This window comes from Oncorhynchus mykiss, chromosome 27 (assembly GCF_013265735.2).
Source record: "Oncorhynchus mykiss isolate Arlee chromosome 27, USDA_OmykA_1.1, whole genome shotgun sequence".
Taxonomy (NCBI): domain Eukaryota; kingdom Metazoa; phylum Chordata; class Actinopteri; order Salmoniformes; family Salmonidae; genus Oncorhynchus; species Oncorhynchus mykiss.
The window spans coordinates 14,516,407-14,536,309 of NC_048591.1; the positions used below are offsets into that span (position 1 = coordinate 14,516,407).

The 19,903-nt window shown below is 45.3% G+C and overlaps 2 protein-coding genes across 20 annotated transcripts in view; one reads left to right on the forward strand and one right to left on the reverse strand.

Annotated features, from left to right (window-relative positions):
* Nucleotides 1-9,794, forward strand: part of LOC110507158 (multiple epidermal growth factor-like domains protein 6) — an 81,822-nt gene extending 72,028 nt beyond the window's left edge. For 3 of the 4 annotated variants that reach the window (XM_036965133.1, XM_036965135.1, XM_036965136.1), the window contains 8 exons: nt 4,322-4,450; nt 4,748-4,876; nt 5,683-5,811; nt 6,463-6,591; nt 6,900-7,028; nt 7,499-7,627; nt 7,897-8,025; nt 8,508-9,794. In XM_036965133.1, coding sequence (XP_036821028.1) covers nt 4,322-4,450; nt 4,748-4,876; nt 5,683-5,811; nt 6,463-6,591; nt 6,900-7,028; nt 7,499-7,627; nt 7,897-8,025; nt 8,508-8,587 — 983 coding nt within the window. In that variant the 3' untranslated portion in view covers nt 8,588-9,794. The other variant, XM_036965134.1, reaches the window with a different exon arrangement.
* Nucleotides 9,795-15,849: 6,055 nt separating this feature from the next.
* Nucleotides 15,850-19,903, reverse strand: part of LOC110507082 (histone-lysine N-methyltransferase MECOM) — a 187,270-nt gene continuing 183,216 nt past the window's right edge. For 15 of the 16 annotated variants that reach the window (XM_036965541.1, XM_036965537.1, XM_036965533.1 and 12 more), the window contains 3 exons: nt 18,721-18,963; nt 18,289-18,463; nt 17,657-18,060 (listed from right to left, as the gene is read on the reverse strand). In XM_036965541.1, the coding sequence (XP_036821436.1) occupies nt 17,926-18,060; nt 18,289-18,463; nt 18,721-18,963 (553 nt within the window). In that variant the 3' untranslated portion in view covers nt 17,657-17,925. Of the gene's footprint in view, nt 18,061-18,288; nt 18,464-18,720; nt 18,964-19,903 lie in introns of all 16 variants that reach the window. The other variant, XM_036965531.1, reaches the window with a different exon arrangement.

Consider the following 19,903-nt stretch of genomic DNA (forward strand, 5'->3'; position numbering starts at 1 on the left):
GGGTTTGGAAATCCATGTACAAGCATACATACACCATGTTGAGTGTTGTAGTGCATGCGTGTGCAGGAGTTTGAATAAGTGTACTGTCTGTCTTTGTCTGTCTGCCCCTGTCTCACTTTCTCTGTCTCGCTCTCTCTTTTGTCTCTCTCGCGCGTTGTTTCTTCGTGCAGGACAAACTAAATATAGCTCCGGGTTCATTTATGGTTGTGGTAACTGTAAACTCTGATTGGTGATTCATTTGTATTTTGGTCCATTAACATTAGTATTTTCAAAAAGTACAAATTAAAATGTCAAAAAGGTGTTTGTTAGTGTATCATACCCACTCTATTGAAATACACCATTTAAAAGCCAAATTCATAAAGAATAATACGCAGCAACAATATGCAGTAACCTACTTTGAAGAGATGGTGATTGGGTCTAAATCGGTATTTAAAAGTCAGTGCCCTTGTCTTTAACTGCCATTTCCCTGAAAGTCAGACTCTTCCCACTAGCAAACACATTTTTCTAAGCTTCAGAAGCATCTTTATTCACCACATTTTGTGTGGTTATCCTTAGACATAATCTCCAGACTCATACAGTGCCTTCAGAAAGTATTCACACCCCTCAACTTTTTCCACATTTTGTTGTGCTAGGTGGGATGAAAGCTAACAAGACTACCTAGCCAACTAGCTAGCTAGCTCACTGACAAGACTAGCCAAGTTAGCTGCGTTGTTGCTTGCATGCAATTGGTTGCGATTGGCTATCAGGCATTGTTCAAGGTTTAGATGCCCCTCGAGCTCTTAGCGAAAGGTAATGCACATTTAGCTGGCTAACATTATAACTGATAATGAGCTCCAAACACAAATGTAAGCATGATGTTAGCATGAAATGTAGCATGTAACAAATTGACAGTTTAGTCACGGAAATTAGGCTTCTCCAGGCTCTGATGCTGCTGATGATCATTAGCAGCCTACCAAACTTGCTAACTGCCTGGTACTCAGCACTCCATTGTCCCTCTAATCACTCTGACATCACCTCATGCAGCCTAGCCCATAGGCCTATATGTTTTGATAAGGTTTGTATCACAACTAAAGTGGACAAATAACTTCTTAAAATTAAGCACATTAATCTGCTTTACAAGGGGTGTAGGCATACATGAGCAGCAAGTGAGTTTCAAGTTTGGGGAAGATCATTTTCAGCATCATTTTTACCTTTATAATAAAAGCATTACATGCATAATCACATTTGTGGTCCGTTTTGATAGTGGTGTTTTCACGCTAATGGACCATTCACGCTTATAACCTACGCATCGCTGCGCTTATAATGGGAAGAAATAGACTAATAGTTTGTCAACATTTTAAGCTAAACGTTCTGATCTGTTGCGTAAGCCTCAGATAAAAACATTTTGTTGATGCTAGTGGTTGTATTAATTTGGGATCTAATCGCATCCCACAGCTGTCCCAGACTGTTTGGAATATTTATTTCTCGCACAGAATATAATAGGACAACTTTTGTACTATGGGGATAGTAGCTTGACATATGCTAGTGCTTTTGCTGTTCGTTAAGCGTACTCATCTTGTTGGCTGACAAAAAGTAAACGTGGACAGTTCTTCCAATATCTTCAATATGCACCTCGGAATTGGATAAGGAAGCTCACAGTTGCGTCCGGATATGTCTGTCTTCACTTGTAGCCTGTGAGAAAGACCAGATCGGGTGATGGAGAGAGGTGTGAGTGAGAAGTGCCTCTGAGCAGGCAGCACTCAGGGAGAAGGGCTGCAAAAGGCATGGGTTTTTTAGGGTGCATTATGGCCACACAAAGGGGATGCCGCCGGGAAATCTGAGGCATTATCAAGTGCTTCTCAAATTGTGAATGAGAGACTGACAAAGTGTATTAACTTAATCAGAGCAACTTTTTTCAAATCATCATTAGAGTTGCATCATGCAGCCTTACAATGTATTAACAATTAAAACATATAGCCCAACGTTTGTAAAACAACTAAAGTTACATTAGTAATGCTAAATTAAGCACATAGGAGTACTTATTTCTTTGTTAACCGATCAACACAGAATAGCCGCATGTGCGCACTCCCTCAAATCGTTTGGAGAAAATATCCTTTCTATTTTATTCAGCTTTTTTCAATTGTATTCTTCATACTATAAAATAATATAAAATAATGCCATGGAATTCTAAGCAAATCTTGTCTGCTAAATGAACTAGTGGAGTCCAGAGTGGCGCAGCGGTCTAAGGCACTGTATCTCAGTGCTTGAGGTGTCACTACAGACACCCCGGTTCAAATCCAGGCTGTATCACAACTGGCCGTTATTGGGAGTCCCATAGTGCGGCGCACAATTGGCCCAGGGTAGGCCATCATTGTAAATAAGAATTTGTTCTTAACTGACTTGCCTAGTTTTAAAAAATTAAAGCTGACATCCATATGGCATAGCCAGATCAGGACAACTCAGAGTATGGAATTCTGTTATTCTGAAAGAGTACATTTTCTTCACATCATGTTTCTTTAGACCTGTCTAAAATAAATAATGGATTTATTGTGATGGTGTAGGCTATATTACATGGATTTATTAGACTATTAGATATCAGTGGCTTGTAGGCTATGTTTGGAAGCCAGGAGATGCTAAATGTGTTTATGTTACTTAATGGTCAATTACAGTGAGACCTACAGTTATTTGCTTGACAATCATCGGCTGACGACATTTTGTGACCGCCAAAGCCCTAGTAGCAATCAATAAAAACGTGCAGGGCCTTCAGAAAGTATTCAACCTCTTGACCTTTTCCACATCTTGTTGTGTTACAAACTGGCATTACAATGGATTTAATTGTCATTTTGGTCAACGATCTACACAATATACCCTAAGGTCAAAGTGGAAGAAAATTGAGAAAATGTAAAAAGATTATGAAAATAAAACAATAATACATCTAATTTACATAAGTATTCAACCCCCTGAGTCAATACATGTTAGAATCACCTTTGGCAGTGATTACAGCTGTGAGTCTTTCTGGGTAAGTCTCTAAACGCTTTGCACAGCTGAATTGTACAATATTTTCATATTATTATTTTTTTTAATTCTTCAAGCTCTGTCAATTTGGTTGTTGATCATTGATAGCCAGCCATTTTCAGCCAAGTCTTGCCATAGATTTTTAAGCTGATTTAAGTCAAACTGTAACTAGGCCACTCAGGAACATTCAATGGCATCTTGGTAAGCAACTCCAGTGTATATTTGGCCTTGTGTTTTATGAACTAGTGGACTAGGTTATTGTCCTGCTGAAAGGTGAATTTGTCTCCCAGTGTCTGGTGGAAAGCAGGCTGAACCAGGTTTTCCTCTAGGATTTTGCCTGTGCTCTATTCTGTTTGATTCTCGCTAATGTGTTGGATTTGCCCCAAACATAACACTTTGTGTGTTGGGTATTGACATTATGGGGTAGTGTGTGTTGGGTATTGACTTTATGGGGTATTGTGTGTTGGGTATTGACTTTATGGGGTATTGTGTGTTGGGTATTGACTTTATGGGGTATTGTGTGTTGGGTATTGACATTATGGGGTATTGTGTGTTGGGTATTGACTTTATGGGGTATTGTGTGTTGGGTATTGACTTTATGGGGTATTGTGTGTTGGGTATTGACATTATGGGGTATTGTGTGTTGGGTATTGACTTTATGGGGTATTGTGTGTTGGGTATTGACTTTATGGGGTATTGTGTGTTGGGTATTGACATTATGGGGTATTGTGTGTTGGGTATTGACTTTATGGGGTATTGTGTGTTGGGTATTGACATTATGGGGTATTGTGCGTTGGTCAGTGACATTTTTTTTGTTCTCAACTTAATCCATTTTAAATTCAGGCTGTCACACAACAAAATGAGGAACAAGTCAAGGGGTGTGAATATTTTCCGAAGCCCCATAGGGAATTGTTAATATGTTGTCAAATGTTTATTCTAGATGACACATAATAAAAAATGGTGGGGGGAATGGGTTTCCATGGTTTTACGTGGCTCAGTGCAGCTGACAGGTGGCAACTACTGCGACAATTTCAGAAAGTAACAGGCTGTTAGTTGCAAAACTAAATAAAAACACATTTTAAATATATAAAAATGTCTATACATTTCAGCTGTTTCAAAAACGTTGTATTTGCTATTACCATTTATACTGTAGTATGTTGTGTTGTGGTCAACGAGAAGATTCTGTTTACAGTGCTGTCGGGCGAGCACTCAAGACGTCATCATTTCGCAAGTTTACCCAACAGTATTGACTCTCGAGATTCAATAGCTCTTGAGAACCTCTTGAAAATGTTAAAACAGCCTCTTTCTCTCTCTCTCCCTACCCCAGTGTGTCGAGAGGGATCATATGGGCCAAACTGCAAGGCCAGATGTAAGTGCAACAATGGCGGTCGCTGTGACACTAAAACAGGGACCTGTGAGTGCCCACCTGGCTTCCTAGGAGCTGACTGCAGCATTGGTAAGTCTGCTGCACACCTGTCATGGGTGAAAAGGAACAGTCTTTGACTAGTCATCTTCTGACTATGAATCAGAGTCTTCTATAAAGAATAAAGATATACAGAGTGTTATGCTAGGAATCAGTCCGAAGACAGTTGGGACTAGACATGATTAGACAGATGTGACGGAGCCCTCGCGTTCGCCTCTTCCACTTGTTGAGTCTTTCCTAATCTGATTACTTTAAGGAAGGGAGGAAGAAAAGAAGCTGCACTTTTAGATCAATGGAATGGTGCCTTCATGTATTTCTTCGTACTGACAGGTTGTCCGGCTGGGCGCTATGGGAAGGACTGTGCCCGTCTGTGTTCCTGTGGGGAGAGAGGGCAGTGCCACCCTGTGACTGGGAGGTGTATCTGCGCCCCAGGCAAAATCGGGCAGTCCTGCCATCAAGGTAATAATTACTTTTACCTCATAACTAACCTTATGTCTATGGGCCATTGAGGATGTAAAGACCAGCTTTTGGTCCCAGTCCTTCACTGTTTGTCATGCACCAGTAAATGTTTGTAGCAGGCTATGATCTCATCAAGAACACAGAGTCTGATAGGCAACTGGGAATCCACCAACTCAACCAACCAAATTAGCTTTCAATATGTATTTAGTTAACGAATTCTCAATTTCCTCAGTAAAAAAGTATCAATAATCAGAGGCTCTTATTTTCCTAGAGAACAGAGGTAGGGTTCTTGAGTTTCCCTAATCTCGCCGTTTATCAGCAGTTCCTCTGGACTGCAAACGGGAGTTTCCATCCATTCTAGACGATGGTGTTCGTAAGCACTCTGCTCTCCTAGTGCGCACCATACGTCTGTGGACGTGCCACTGCTTATGTTCCTGTGTTGAATGTTTACAGAGACCTATAAGTAGCTCGTTTTCCATGTTCCGTGTCGATGGCGTTGGCGAGGAAACAAATAAATAAACAGGGGAATCAAAGTGATTCGCTTATTGTTTTCCCAATCTAAATTACCCAGAGAAACATGATTATTCTTTTATATCGCTGCCAAGGGAGACCACTTTGCCATCTCGCTAATTAACTGTTTCTTAAATAAACGTGTGCTTGTATGTTGCTGTTTGTGTGTGTATGTTTAACTGTGTGGTAGGCTCACTGCTGGCTGGGTAGCTAAAGAACAGAACTACATGTCATACTGGCCTTGGTAGTGCTGTGATGATGATTACTACTATCTAAAGCCTTTGCTGTTCCTCCAGCCTGCCCTAGGGGGCGCTATGGCCTGCAGTGCAGGAACACATGTGTGTGTCAGAACGGCGCGCTGTGTGAGCCCAGGGACGGGAGCTGCAGGTGTGGGCTGGGCTGGATGGGACCACGCTGTGAGACAGGTAACCTCAGGATAACATCAACACAACATCAGGATAACGCCAGTATAACGTTAGGTTAAAAGTAGCCTGGCAGGGCAAAGGGTCAGCGGAGTTTAATTGTGGTTCAGTACTCCATTAGTTTATCCTGTAGGAGTATTGTCAACAAATCTGCCTGTTCTTGAAGTTGCTTAGTTGAAGTTAAAGTTTTGTTACTCTCTTTGTTACAACATGGAAACAATGTTTGATGACCCAACAGCCTTGACAAAACAATGAAGACTTGTGTTATTATGAATAGTAGAAACTATTGTAGCTACTACTGTGAGCACAGTAACTTCCCATATCCCTGGTTTACAGTGTGTCTCTATGTTGATATTAGGTAATTCCACTGTTAATGTGTGCAGTATCAGTTACAAGTCACAGGAGGCTGCTGAGGGGAGGACGGCTCATAATAATGTCTGGAATGGAGTGGATAGAATGGTATCAAACACATGCAAACCACGTTATGTGTTTGATACCTTTGCATTTATTCCATTACAGCCATTACTATGAGCCCGTCCTCCACAATGAATGTGCCACCAGCCACCTGTGGTACACATACAGACAGAAGGTATGTTGGTTGTGAGTGTTGTGTTGTTGTTACTGTATGTCTCTACCATATGTCTGTTTGTCCAGCGTGTGTCCAGGGGAAATATGGACCGGACTGTGCACTGGACTGTCCCTGCCAGAACAACGGGACATGTGACCGCTTCACTGGCTGTTGCAGCTGCACGGCCGGACACTACGGACACTCTTGTGAACACTGTACGTTGGATTTTTGTAATTATAGTTAGGGCAGGGAGTTTTTCCTCACCATGTGACCTGTCCAGGATAAACTCCTGACCCTGTATTTCTAATGAAAGAGCTGGGTTGTGTTCATGTGGGCACCCAATGTTTAAAAAAATTAATTGTACAAAAAAATGAGTGTTTCTTACTGGTAGTCCCTCCTTGTTTCAATCTGTTTTCTAACATTTGATGCCAATTGAACATGCCCCTGATTGTGATGATGGGTTGTGCTCTTGTATGAGACACTAACAAAAAAGCCTTTTCCTGTGTTGTCATCCTGTCCCCAGTGTGTCCCTCAGGCTTCTTCGGACAGAACTGTGCCCGTCCGTGTGTTTGCCGAACGGGACAGACATGTGATCATGTGACGGGCCGGTGTGTGTGTCTGCCTGGCTACCATGGTTCCCAGTGTCAGAGACGTGAGTACTGGATGACAGAGGAGAAGATCACACAATCTGATTCACACTCTGTTCTCATATAGAGACAGGAAGGTCAGCACTTCAGTTCTCTTTAATAACAGAAAAGCCATACGTGTGTGCATATTACAAACATACTGTATTGTGTGTGCATGTATGAATATGAACATATGTTGGCAGAGGTGGTTATTTGATGAGAGGCAGGTGTTTCCTGGCTGCCACTGCAGAGACGGGCTGTTTAATGCATTCCTGTTACATCTCTGTGGCCTCCTGCCTGCTCTGGGCTCCTCAATGTGAGGGCCTTCATGCCCACTTCAGCCCCAACAGGAGAGCACTGAGCACTGCAGAGCAGCTGCAAGACAGCCAGATAGTTTACCTCCTGTAATGAAGTAATAGAGACAGACCTGTGTGTGTGTGTGTATGTGTGTACACGTGTGTATGTGTGTGTATCTCACTGTGTGTGTCTGTCCCAGGGTGCGAGGTTGGCAGGTTTGGGGAGGGCTGTCAGCAGTCATGTGACTGCGTCGGGGGAGCCCCCTGTCATCCAGCCACGGGACAGTGTCTCTGCCCCCCGGGGAAGACTGGACAGAGATGTGAAAAAGGTACGACCTCCTCTACCCTGCAACGGCGCTCTGTTTCTTACAGTACTGGATCTTAGATATGCCTTTTGTGTATATATTATAGGCCTTTACCCAATAGAAAAATAACTTGTCATTTACTGTATTTAAATCGGCCATTTTATTTTTTGTGTGCTGTCTCCATCTTTTTCTCTTTCTGTCGGTCTTACTTTATGTCTTTCTTCTGTCACTCTTTCCTCTCTTTCCTGTCATTCTTTTTCTCTCTCTCTCCATCTCTCCTGTCTGTCCATCAGACTGTGGAGGAGATCGTTTTGGTCCTGGCTGCTCCCTGCAGTGTCAGTGTTCCCATCAGGCCCAGTGTGACGCTCGTAACGGCCGCTGCCTGTGTCCTGTTACCTGGCTGGGCCCCACATGCACAGAAGGTACTGTATACACAAACAAACGCACATGCATGCAAACAAACACACACACATACACACACGTGTGCACACACATACACACACACACACACAAATGCAAACACAGACACACACACATCACCCTGATGAGTGAGTGATACCTATTGCCCATCACAGCAGACACCCAGGACCAGAGCTGTAAAGCTGAACCAGGTTTTCATGAAATAGTGCATCGGTAAGTGTGTCAAGCTCAGGCCTTCAGCTCTGTGTCTCCGTCTCCCTCAATAGACACTCCGGCCTCTGACAGTTATTTTAATCCACACCCAGCGGGGTGTCTGGCTTGAAGCTGTCTTCGTTTCCTCCACAAGCCCAGCTCACGGGAGACCATCCAGATCGACCAGCAAACAACCCAACACACCAGGAACTCCCCGAACGGCGAAGAACATTTGCTTTTGATTTCTAGAAGGTGCCAAATGTCTTTTTGTCTGCCTCTTCTCTCTTTTCAGGACGACTAGAGACTGCAGAGGTCCCAGCATTGGGCTTCTCTCCCTCCCTGAAGGGGCCGTCTGGTCTCTCCCACTCATAGCGCCGCTGGAGGCCCCACATCCCAAACTAGACGTCCCAAATACCCCCGCCAGATGTCTCAAACACTGAACAAGGTGCCCTAAATATGCAATCAGGGGTCCTGGGGCGTCATGGGATGGCTGTGTACAGTTGGACAGATGGACAAAGGTATACAGCCAGAAGGTGATTCAGGTCTGGACCAGACACACAAGATATTGTATTCTTATGTCTACACCTGTATTCTGCACATTTGGTTGAGAAATGTGCATTGGCTTTTTGTGAGCCTGCAGAAAGGTGCAGAATGCCGGTATAGTTAGAGAGAGAGCAGGCTACACAAGGACCTGGAACATTGATGTGCTGCTGGGCGGTAGACATTGGAACGCGCCCTACCTGATTGTCTCAGGACTGGACCTCTGCCCCAAGTCAACTGGTCTAGCCTGTCATTAACCACAGGCCAAATGCTTCCTGGACATTCATAACGTCTCTGTCCTCACCCCAATGCAGCTTTGTGCAGCCTAGTACACAGGGGCGGGCAACTACGGTGCTGGAGGGGCACAGTGTGTGCGGACCATCACTATCACACATGATTCACAAAGACCATGATTCGGTGATTAGTGGAATCAGGTGTGTTAGAGCTGGGCTGGAACAAAAGCCGGCACCCTCCTCTTGCTTACCCATGGCCTACCCTCAGAGTCATTGGTCAGACTGACATGGGAGCAACAGCCATCACTCCCGAAGTGTCCACTGGTACTGTCTCTCCGTTGAATGGCACTCTGTAATTTTCTCATATCGTATACAGTGAGACTATTTTGTGTTGTATTTTACTGGTTTCTTTTGACAGCGCGTGCCTGATTGCTTGTCATAAAGTGTTAATATATTTTATTTTGAAATTGCTTTTGGTTGTATGTTTGATAAGATCACTTACTGTACTATCAGATCAAGGAAATCCACGTATCAATTCATTACTGCTGTTACTGTCTGTTATTGTAAGTGTGTCAGTTAAATGCCACTATGACCTATAGAAGTCTGTTTTAGCCAAGTAATCAGTATATTTTCATGTAGAAGGGTTTTGAAAATATTACAAAGCATTTGAACTGTACCTCAGGATACTGCAATTCATACCACTCATAACATGTACTGTACTATGTGCCTGATGGCAGGCTTTATGTAAATGGTGCTATTTTGATACATGATTTTTTCCTTTAAATTCTCTTTTTGCTAATGTGGTACATCTGTCTGTTATTTCTGTCCCTAATATCGCATCACCACATTTAGGAGAGAGGCCATTTTATCTGGGAGCAGTGTAGCATGGTATTGGGTCCTCTGCCTGGGAGCTTAGAGAAAGGCAAGGCAGTGGGGTGTGGAGTGGGTAGGAGATGGGGGGAGGAGAGGGGGTCCCGAGATGGCCTGTCACAGAGCAGTGATGGAGGATTGGAGGCCAGGGAGCACAGGCCCGCTGCTGATCAGCCAGGGAGGTCAAGCGGCGAGCAACAAGCCAGACCGTTACCTGTTACAACACCTGTCAGAAGGTGGTGATGGGGGGGTGGCACTTGAGCATAGCAGAGGTCGTGGTGGAGGGGAGAGGAGGAAGGCGGGCTGGGACGTCCGCCCCCGAGGCATTTCTCAAGTGCAGTGGAGCGTCTCCAGCGTCCGCCGCCGGGCAGGTGTCTGGACCGTGCGTGGACCAGGCAGCCCACATCGGCCGCCTCCGTCCCCGGGTGAGTGATGTGCGAGCTGGGCCGCAAGCGCAAAACCAAGCTCCTGGCTGATGGATGGGGGGCTGCTCGGCTTGGACCCGTGTTGTGACAAGCAACAGATGTTCTCCAATAATGTTTATCAGACGGGCCTTCATCTTCAGATGACACACACCTGTTTCCAGTCAAACAGCCCCACAGAGGCCATCCATCCTCCCAGACCTGGGTGGCCACAGAGGGCTCTATTCCCCAGCCCTTATCCACCTCTTCATCTTTAATACCCAACCCTTTCCATCACACAGCTCTCTCCCCATCTCTAATCCACCTCTCAACCCCCAGTATAACCCTGCATCGCCAGCCCTAATCCCATATCATATCCATCCTCCTCAACCCTAATCCCATATTTTACCCACCTCTTCCTTTCCATCACTAAAGGGCTCCCTGCACATCATTGATCTACCTCCCACCCCTACCTCTACAAGTCTCCATCCCTTCCCCACCTATCATCCCCCAACCCACCATACTGCTACCCCTTCACTACAGACCTTCTGTGATCTCTCTGGGCTAGACAGGGGCTGGGCTGTTGTGCTAAACTGTGCCAGGCCTGAACACCACACAGCACTGTGGTCATGGTGGGAGAAGGGTTTTCATGGCCGAGTGAGGGTGATCAGAGCAGGAGGGGGTTAGGAGGAGGGTTAGGCAGGAAACCGGCGATGAAATAGCCCGTTGCAAGGTAAGATCGCATCTGGGTACTTTTTCGCTGTAATTAAGCATACACTCCACTCTCTCGGCAAAGAGCGATTTATATCACTTCGCTGTCGTCAAGATTACTAGCCTACTTCTCTCTCCCTCTGTGCTCAGTCAGATCACACGAGGGCAAGTTGTTTGAACTGGAACGGACAAAACAAGCGGCTCCGATAAATCACCAGCGGAAATCATTTTAACGTGTCGTCCTGCGCCATTTGTTTGGTTGTTGCGTAGGAAAATAAATGTGAAATGTCAAGCCTGCTAAAAGATGGGTATCTAGGAACTCTCCACACTCTGACTGTTAACACCAAGCAAGGGATGCAAAGGCTTCCTTTTGTTTATTTATCTGTTCTAGTCTGACAATGAGTGTAGTTTACTTTAATTATTATCACTATCAACCCACAATATCTACTCCAACAACTGAATGTTCTGACTTGAATCAAGAAGGCCGTGTGATGATAATAAATCCGCATAAGTGTGAAATTCTAGGGCACAATTCCGACGTAGAAAATTACGCCTTCCTTACGCAGGCCTTTGGACTTTTCTGTAGTTGTTATTAAGACTTACCTTATGCAGTTGCATAACAGGCTTTGCAGGCGTAGTTCACTTGCACACTGAATAAATGTAATTCAACTGCTGAAAACCCTCCCACTTGCTGGTCAGCGTATTTTCTCGTGGAGTTTTCATTCAATAGGGTTTTCAGTGCATTTATGTTAAATTAAGCCATCCCTTTAAATATGGTGTACCTTTTAATTCAATGGTTTTTTTTGACAGACTAGAATACATGGAGAGAACCGGTTCAGAGTATACGGATCAATGATAGAATGCCATCTATGCATCTTTGTCTTTGTCTTTGTTTCAGCACCAACTGGTAGATTTAAAAATACTCATCTCATAGATTATTTAGACATTTTTAGGGTTAGTAAAGTATGTATGAATAATACAAAAACAGGTTTGGAGAGCCTTTACTCACAAAATATGTTGATGAATAAAAAATACAGTGGTTTGATTCATGATGAAATGTGTCATATTCAAGTTAACATCCATGAAATATTGCAAGGTGGAAAAAAGTTGACAAAAGTCCTATTAATCTACCCCAAATATCACTGTTCATGGAACTGTGTGACAAAGGTCCAGTCGTCATGAACCATCGCCAGGCTCCAGGTTTAACCTGCTACTTGTGGTCTGAGTTCCATAATGATTCATAGAGGCTACATGTCCCAACATTAGCCTAATATGATCCAGTAATGTTAGTGACCCTCAGGAACAACTACACAGACGTGACAGAGGAAAGAAAGGTCAACGGAATGGAATGATGCAGAATGTAGACTACAAATGGAAGAAAACTAACACCTAAGTGACAGTTATAAATGTATGTGGGTATTACTGACCGTGGCTCCCGATAGTGACTAATATTTAACATGGTACAAATTGTCAAATAAAACCTGGGCATAGGTTATAATTAAAGCGGTCTGAATCGCTAGTTCATCTCTACAGAAGCCTATAGTTTGGGTGTTCAAATGTCATCCGCGCAAATTATTAAGAGCACAATCAAAAATTCTGAATAACGGCACATCTATTTATAGCCTGCTTCACTGTGGAAAAGTGGTCGCAATACATGTCATGTTGATACATCTTACATCTCCACCCTGAAGGAGTGTGCATAGCATGCTGTTCTCATGCTTAAGTTCAAGGTCAGAATAAGGAAGAAAAGTGCGTAAAAAGGGAATAACATTCCATTAACGTGTTTTTTAACTCGGGTCGGAATCGGGGCTCAAGTGAATGGATCTGAAACCGAGTTTGGTGCACTTGTTCTATGTCCACCACTGGATGGCGCTGAGCATGGTGCAAAAAACAAGACTTTGTACTAATAAACTTGACTCTCCCTACCTGACCAAGAGACCACTGTGTGAGTGTGATAGGGATGTGTAAAGGGGATGTCTGAATACATTTTTTTCTGAATAATAGTCTCTGTCCCAAATGACACTCTAATTCCTATATAGTGCACTACTTTTGACAAGGGCTCTGGTGCCATTTGGGACGCACACAGACTGGTTGTCTTGGTTTTTGTGTCCGATTTTCAATAACTCCAAGAGGATGTCAACAACAAACTCAAAGTGGTTATTCTAACACGCCTGCCCTGATTAAGACTTGTCATATTAAAATCATGTGCATGGCGGTTCTCTTGGCCTGTTCCCCTAGCCTGTTTCCATGGCCTGTTCTGCTAGCTGATTCCCCTAGCTGGCCCCCACTGGGCCCCCATCAATAACACTAATGACCCATAGCCCCTTGGGAGAAAAACAAGTAGCGTAATGAAACCACCAGGAGTCTTAAGGAGATCAGCAGCTCTCTGGGTAGGCTCTCTGGGTAGGCTGTCCTGTCTGTAGGCTGACCAGGCTGGGTGGCTGGCTTACCCCTTCACTACACAAGTACCCAGGGATGTAGGGAAACACTGGGGGTGTTACCACTATTAAACTATTGAGAAACCAGACAAAAACTCAGTGTGATGATTTGTTGGAGTTCCCCCTTTTTGGCTGTCGCTTGATACCAACTGAAAGCCAGCAATCATGTTCCTTTCCATACCCCCACGCCCCTCACCCTCCACCCCCCTTGTACTGTACACCCCCATGCCTTCCTCTTCAACAATGTTTCCCCCGGCATCTGAGTCAGCTGGAGTGCCAAATTAATCAGTATGAGAGCCAGCTGCGACAGCCCCTCGACTCTCTCTCTCTCTGGGGCCTGATGTATGTTCCAGTGAACGGGTGGCAGTGTGCCACACAAGGGCCCACTGGACGGGTGGCAGTGGCAGCAGAGAGAGGAGTGAGGGTGGTGAGGCCATAATGAGGCCCGATGGATTCTGAGCCTCTGCCAGCTTCCCCATTAGCTGATTGGCTCCCAGCCCTACTGAGGAGTGGACCGCTACAGCCCACTACTACGCCCACAGACACACATACACTTGACACACACACCCCATGGAGTCACCACAAACCCTGCCTCTCTGACACACACTGCAATTAAATAAACCAGATCACATGAACTAATCCACACTGCTTTTCTGTGTTCCCCCAGCTTGGGTAAATACACACATGCACACACAGACACACACAGACGTGCGCACACACACACACACACAGTGTCCCTTCGAGCCTGCCAGCCCCACTCACACACAGAGGTCTTTATGTGGAGCTGTGGGATAATGGTGGTAATAACGGGTCTCAGTGTGTGGATTAAGTGTGAGCCGAGGCATGGGTGACACTGGCATGTGCTAATCCACAATGATCAAATTAGCAATGCTGAGGAGCCCAACAGGGTACACTGCCAAACCAGGACCCATGCCCCCTTCACCCCCTGCCCACACACTCTCAGTCACATTCATACACACACTACCCTACTTTCAATTAATAATTTGGAGTTATTTCAATAGGAAATGGCCCCTCTGGTCTATGGGTTCGACTTTGGTGATATAATTGCCTGGCTAGTGCTCTTTACAATGACAAGTATCTTAGTTTAGCGTTTGAGCATGGGATTGAAAATACTTAAAGAGACTCTCCTTACGAGTTGCATACTTTTTAGCCAGTAGTTTTGAAAGTAGTGCTCAAGAGACAAAACGGGTCCCCAAAAATGTTGTACTACGACATATCTGTGCAACACGTCGTGCTCTCATCTGTCTCTCTCTCTTTCCCTCTCACTCTCTCTGCTCTGTGTGCATCTTGCTGGCTGTGACTCAAATGGCAAGGAGCTCAAGACAGTAATTCTACTTCTAGATTATGAATGTATGAACTACACATTGACAGATCCAGTCGCTTCCGGAGCACGTCTTTAAGTTGTTATTATTATAATCTCCAGCAGAGGGCGTAGTACAGGGTGTGTCGTTACCCTGTGGTGAGGCAGGTCAGTAATGGTCCATACAGCTTAAAGCCTCCTATACTCTAGGCTATTATCACCTCCACTCCATTATGACCCTGCACCGTTCGCACAGGCTGACCTCATCAATGCTGGACGACCCACACTGACCTCATCAACGCTGCCTGACCCGCCGTGACCTAATCAAAGCTGGACGCCCCGCGGAGGAGGACTGACGGAACGGCGGGGCTGATCGACGAGGCCCGCTTAAAAAATCATCCCATCCATTAGGCTTGGTGAGAGCCACTGTAAATGTGTTGGAGAGTCAGGGCTTGGGATAGCCACTGTCAGCCCCCCCAACAAAAACCTCCTCACCCCCCACACACCCCACTCATGGACTGGACAATGGACGTGAGTGGGGCTTCTCAGCCACAATGTCCGCCCACAAATGCGAGCCGTGACAGAGGGGGTGTGGGAAGGATGAGGAGGGGCAAGGGGGGTTCTGACAGGGACGCCTGCAGGATGGGAAGTCTTATTGAGCGTTTGAGCGATGAGCCAGGTCATCACATCTCCCCACCTCATCCATCATGGCCCACAACATGGCCCCAAATAAAGAGGACACATTCCTGCCTCCGCTTCCACTACACTACGCTTCTCCCTCAGCCTCTCTTTCTCTCTCTTTCTTACTCTCCCTCTGTGTCTGGCTCAATCTCTCTTTCTTTCTCTCCCTCTGTGTCTGGCTCAATCTCAGTTTCTTTCTCTCCCTCTGTGTCTGGCTCAGTCTCTCTTTCCCTCTGTCTATGTCGCTCTCTGTGCCATGGCCTGGGAAGAAAGGGGGGACCAGAGTTATCTCACACTCGGAGGCCCTGGGAGAGCCAGGAGAAAGGGCCAGGTGTCTCTCTGACTCCCAGCTCTTATTTTAACACACTGTCTGGACAAGAGGGAGGGAGGGGGGCAAGGAGAGAGAGTCAGAGAGAGGAAGAGAAAGCGAGAGCACCCATTTAATCCACATTGTAGTCCTTTATTTCTTAGTTGATCCTCCCACAGTATTGAATTCAATTGCATTACAGTTACATTGTAGAAAGCATTAAAACAAAGTACCTCAACTTGCTGATTACTTTTTTTAAATGGATTATAAACAAAAACAACAACGACTTAAAACAAACAATCTGGTCCCTCAAAATGGGAGGATAAATGAATATAATCTGTAATTTATTATAGGTTTGGCACAAGGGATTAACATGGACTGAACGTCACACAAGCTTGCAGACCACCGTAGAAAACTGCCAGATACAGATCTATGAAGACCAATCATGCGATTATGAAGAAATTATACCTGGCATCTTTTTATTTGTTCATGTCTTTATAATGTTTGTTTTTTTCCATTTACATTTGAATCAATAAATTGTTGTACAAAAAAACCCGAAGTAATATCTATTCATCATCAACCAGTTTCATTAGAAGAATAAAGAGTGAATGGTATGTTTAATACTATCCGGCACTCAAACGTCATCTACAAACCCCATTGAGTTCTGGAGTAGGCCCCAGCGAGGAATCTCCCCTTCGCTATGGGTAAGAGCAGTGCTATTCAGTAAACAAACTACAGTTTGCCAAGAAATAAATACAATTCTCAACATACAACAGCAATAACATCAACAACAACAATAAAAATGTAGAAAAAAACAACACAAGAAAACATGATTGTCTAAAAAATGAAAGACACACAAGGAAGGGGGTAGCTAACAACTAGCATTTAGGCTAATTAGTGGTATCGTTGGCCGACTACGATGAGTTTGGGGTTTCGGGAAGGAGGAGAGATGCCCTTATTACTGTTTAACAATTATAATTCAGCACTTGCTACTTTTTCAGAGTAAAAAAAAAAGATTGTGGTTTCTTTTTTACTTCCACTAAAATGACAAACTATTTAGATCCTTTCAAAGAGAGTGCAGCAGGGTGGGACCGAGTGCAGCTTCAGAGCCGCAGTTTGCAGACACTCGTGTACAGTTCTGTGATTGTGCAGACACACGCAGCTATGCAAACTCTTTCTTGGGTTGTGAAACCAGTCCGATTTTTCTCCGTTTTCAATTTTTATTTTGTTCTTCGTTCATCAACAATCGTGTCGTAATGCGTTTGTAGCACCATCGTTCTTGGAGAGGTGAAGTTCATTTGGACCCGAGTCTTTACTCAGCCCCACCCTTCCAAGTATCCTAGCATTTATATAAGTACATGTTGATGGGAAAACACCTGTTTATATCCAGGGGTTAAAGGGAATCATTCTCATAACGTATTTCACTGATACTCCAATTCAGCTGAGAAGGTCTGAAGCTGTGGTGCTGGGAAGGCTAGGAGTGGGCAGGTATGCTAGGAGTGGCCAGGTATGCTAGGAGTGGCCAGGTATGCTAGGAGTGGCCAGGTATACTAGGAGTGGCCATGTGAGGTTAGGTAGCTGGCATGGTAGGTCTAGGTAGGATTATGAGGTTCTAGGTGGAGCTATGGATGCTTAGGTGTGGCCTGGTAAGATTAGGTAGGGCTAGGTAGGGTCTGTACTCTGTACACATATCCAACCGTGGTTGGACCGCGGTCCCGAATGGGTTCTCTAAATACAACCGACTTCACACTGAGGAAGACTGTTCTCAGCTGAGTGGACACATGAAACGCTCTAGCAATGTAACATCTAACAAAACCATCTCCATCATCCCTCCTACCAGCTGCCGCTGCTGTGCAAAACATAAAAACTCAACAGAATAAATACAGCTATTATTACTTACCATTGTTATTTTCATCACCATAGTCAATAATCACTATCATCATCATTGTCGTTGATATTAAACATACTGACTCAATTTAAGGTCACAGAAGGGATGTTTGTTGGATCTCTTGGAGGGCTGGGCTGGGCGGTTCTCTGTGGACGGTGACCCTGCACGTGTGTAAGGCATTCTGCTCAGCAGTCAGATGGGCCGTGGTTCTGCTCAGCAGTCTGTGACGGGCCAAGGGCCAGGGGCCCCGCTGACGGACCCCAAGGCCTCTCAGTGCGATAGGTCGGGGTCGGGGGGGTTAGGGGTCAGGGATCGCGGCATCATACATGGCTGAGGGACTGGATGGCACTGGACTCAGCAGCGGCCCGCGCCAGGCTGTGCCACATGGTGGCTGGTGTGTGGTTGGCTGGGTGGAGTGCGTCCTTGTCAGCCAGAGACAGCATCATGGCGTACGCCTGGGGAGAGGGAGAGTGACAGGTTAACTCCAATACACACCTAAAGTGTAGATACACACTCACACAAATACACCGCACATGCATGAGCACACACACACGGTTGCACATATACACCCCCCCTTAAAGTAGTGATTTGATTGCATACATTTTTATACTTTTTCATACATTATCATGTTACATGTCACACAAACAGGCACGCACACACACACACAACAAACACACACTTACCTGGGACTTGGATTTCCTGTACAGGGGCTGTTTGACAGCCTCAGGCAGGCTGGGGGAGCCAAAGGAGGTGCTGTCCCCATCGCTGAACTCACTGTCCTCCATCTTATGCATGTCAGAGAAGTGACGGATGTGATCCAGCGCAGAGTAGCTACTCTGATCCTCTTCCTCCTCATACCTGGAGAGGAGGGAGACAACCAAATCCCTGTCAACATTCAATTCAACTCAATTTCTCAACTAAACTTAAATAAATTAAATTGAACTAACTCAACTCAACTCAATTCGGTTCAATGATCCCTTCAGGGGGTTTAAAGAATGGCAATATACTGTCACAGTGTCTCAGATTGGTACATATGCGTATGTGTCCATATATTTTGGTCTACATAGTTGCGTGAGTAGATATTTATGGTGAAGGCTAATCCCCACAACTCTTACCTCCTTGGGGAAGTCTTGCAGTTGAGCTCCAAATCGCTAGGGCCGTCAAGTTCTATTTCGTTGTGTAGGATGTCACCATCTAGGTTGCCGGGGTGAGCTTCGTCCCTAGGTTTCCCGTCAGCGTTGTTGCTCTGCTCCCCTTCCTCCTCCTCGGCGCCAACCTCCCCCCCCTCCTCCTCCAGGTCACGTGACCCATGGCTGGCCACCAGGGGCTTCTCCTCCTCGAAAGGACCACCGTTCAATCTAGGAGCGGAGACCAGGAAATACATGAGTAAAACCTAGCACATCACTAGCACAGTACTGCAAAAACTTTACATAAGCAATATACACGCTCACGCTTAGCCATGTTGTACTTGCTGAAGCCAATTATACTCTTCTATCATTGCCATGCACCATACACTTATGGATACAAGGCTAACACACTCATTCTTACATAAAACTTTACAATGAAATGTGGTCTTGTGGTCTTGTATATTTTGGCCAGTCAGTCCCTGTAAGAGTCCCTCCTTCCTGAGTGAACAATGGGAGTAGAGAGAGGCTAGAGAGCGAGTGGGTAGAGCAGCGTAGGGCGGAGCGGAGCGAGCCATGGCAGCTGAGCTGGGGCAGAGAGAGGCAGAGTGGGAATCCCGTTTGTCATCGCGTCTCGGGGGCCCCTCTGGGCACGGGCTCTATGAACGTCTCGCTGATCGCTGCAGCACTTAACAGCACCGCTCGGTCTCTCCCGTTGTTTATTTTCCTACTATCTCAGATTCATCTAATAGGCAAAATATTTAGCTGACAGGCCCATTTGTTGGGAGAGTTATGAGGGCCTTGCCAAGCAGCCCATTTCCTTGGTCCCCACGGGGAGAAAAGGCCCAGCTATCAAAACCTGACTGGGGTTTAATCTGTCCACTGTCTCTACAGCCTCAGGAAACCACCATTTGGTAAATCATCTGGAACCACATTAAGACTGATTCACTAATTACACTCTGGGATGTCTCTCGTCAGCTCCCAACTATGTATGTTTCTAGAAGAGGCTAGCACACAAAGTCTGGCTGCGGACCCTCGTTATACACCCGCCAAAATCGCCTCGTAGATTAGAGGACCGTGATAGAGTCCAGTAAATGATCTATTTGAAGGAGAAGAAAAACTGAGTTTGCAATGAGTCGAGAAGAAAAGGAGTGGGAGAATAATTGCATATTTT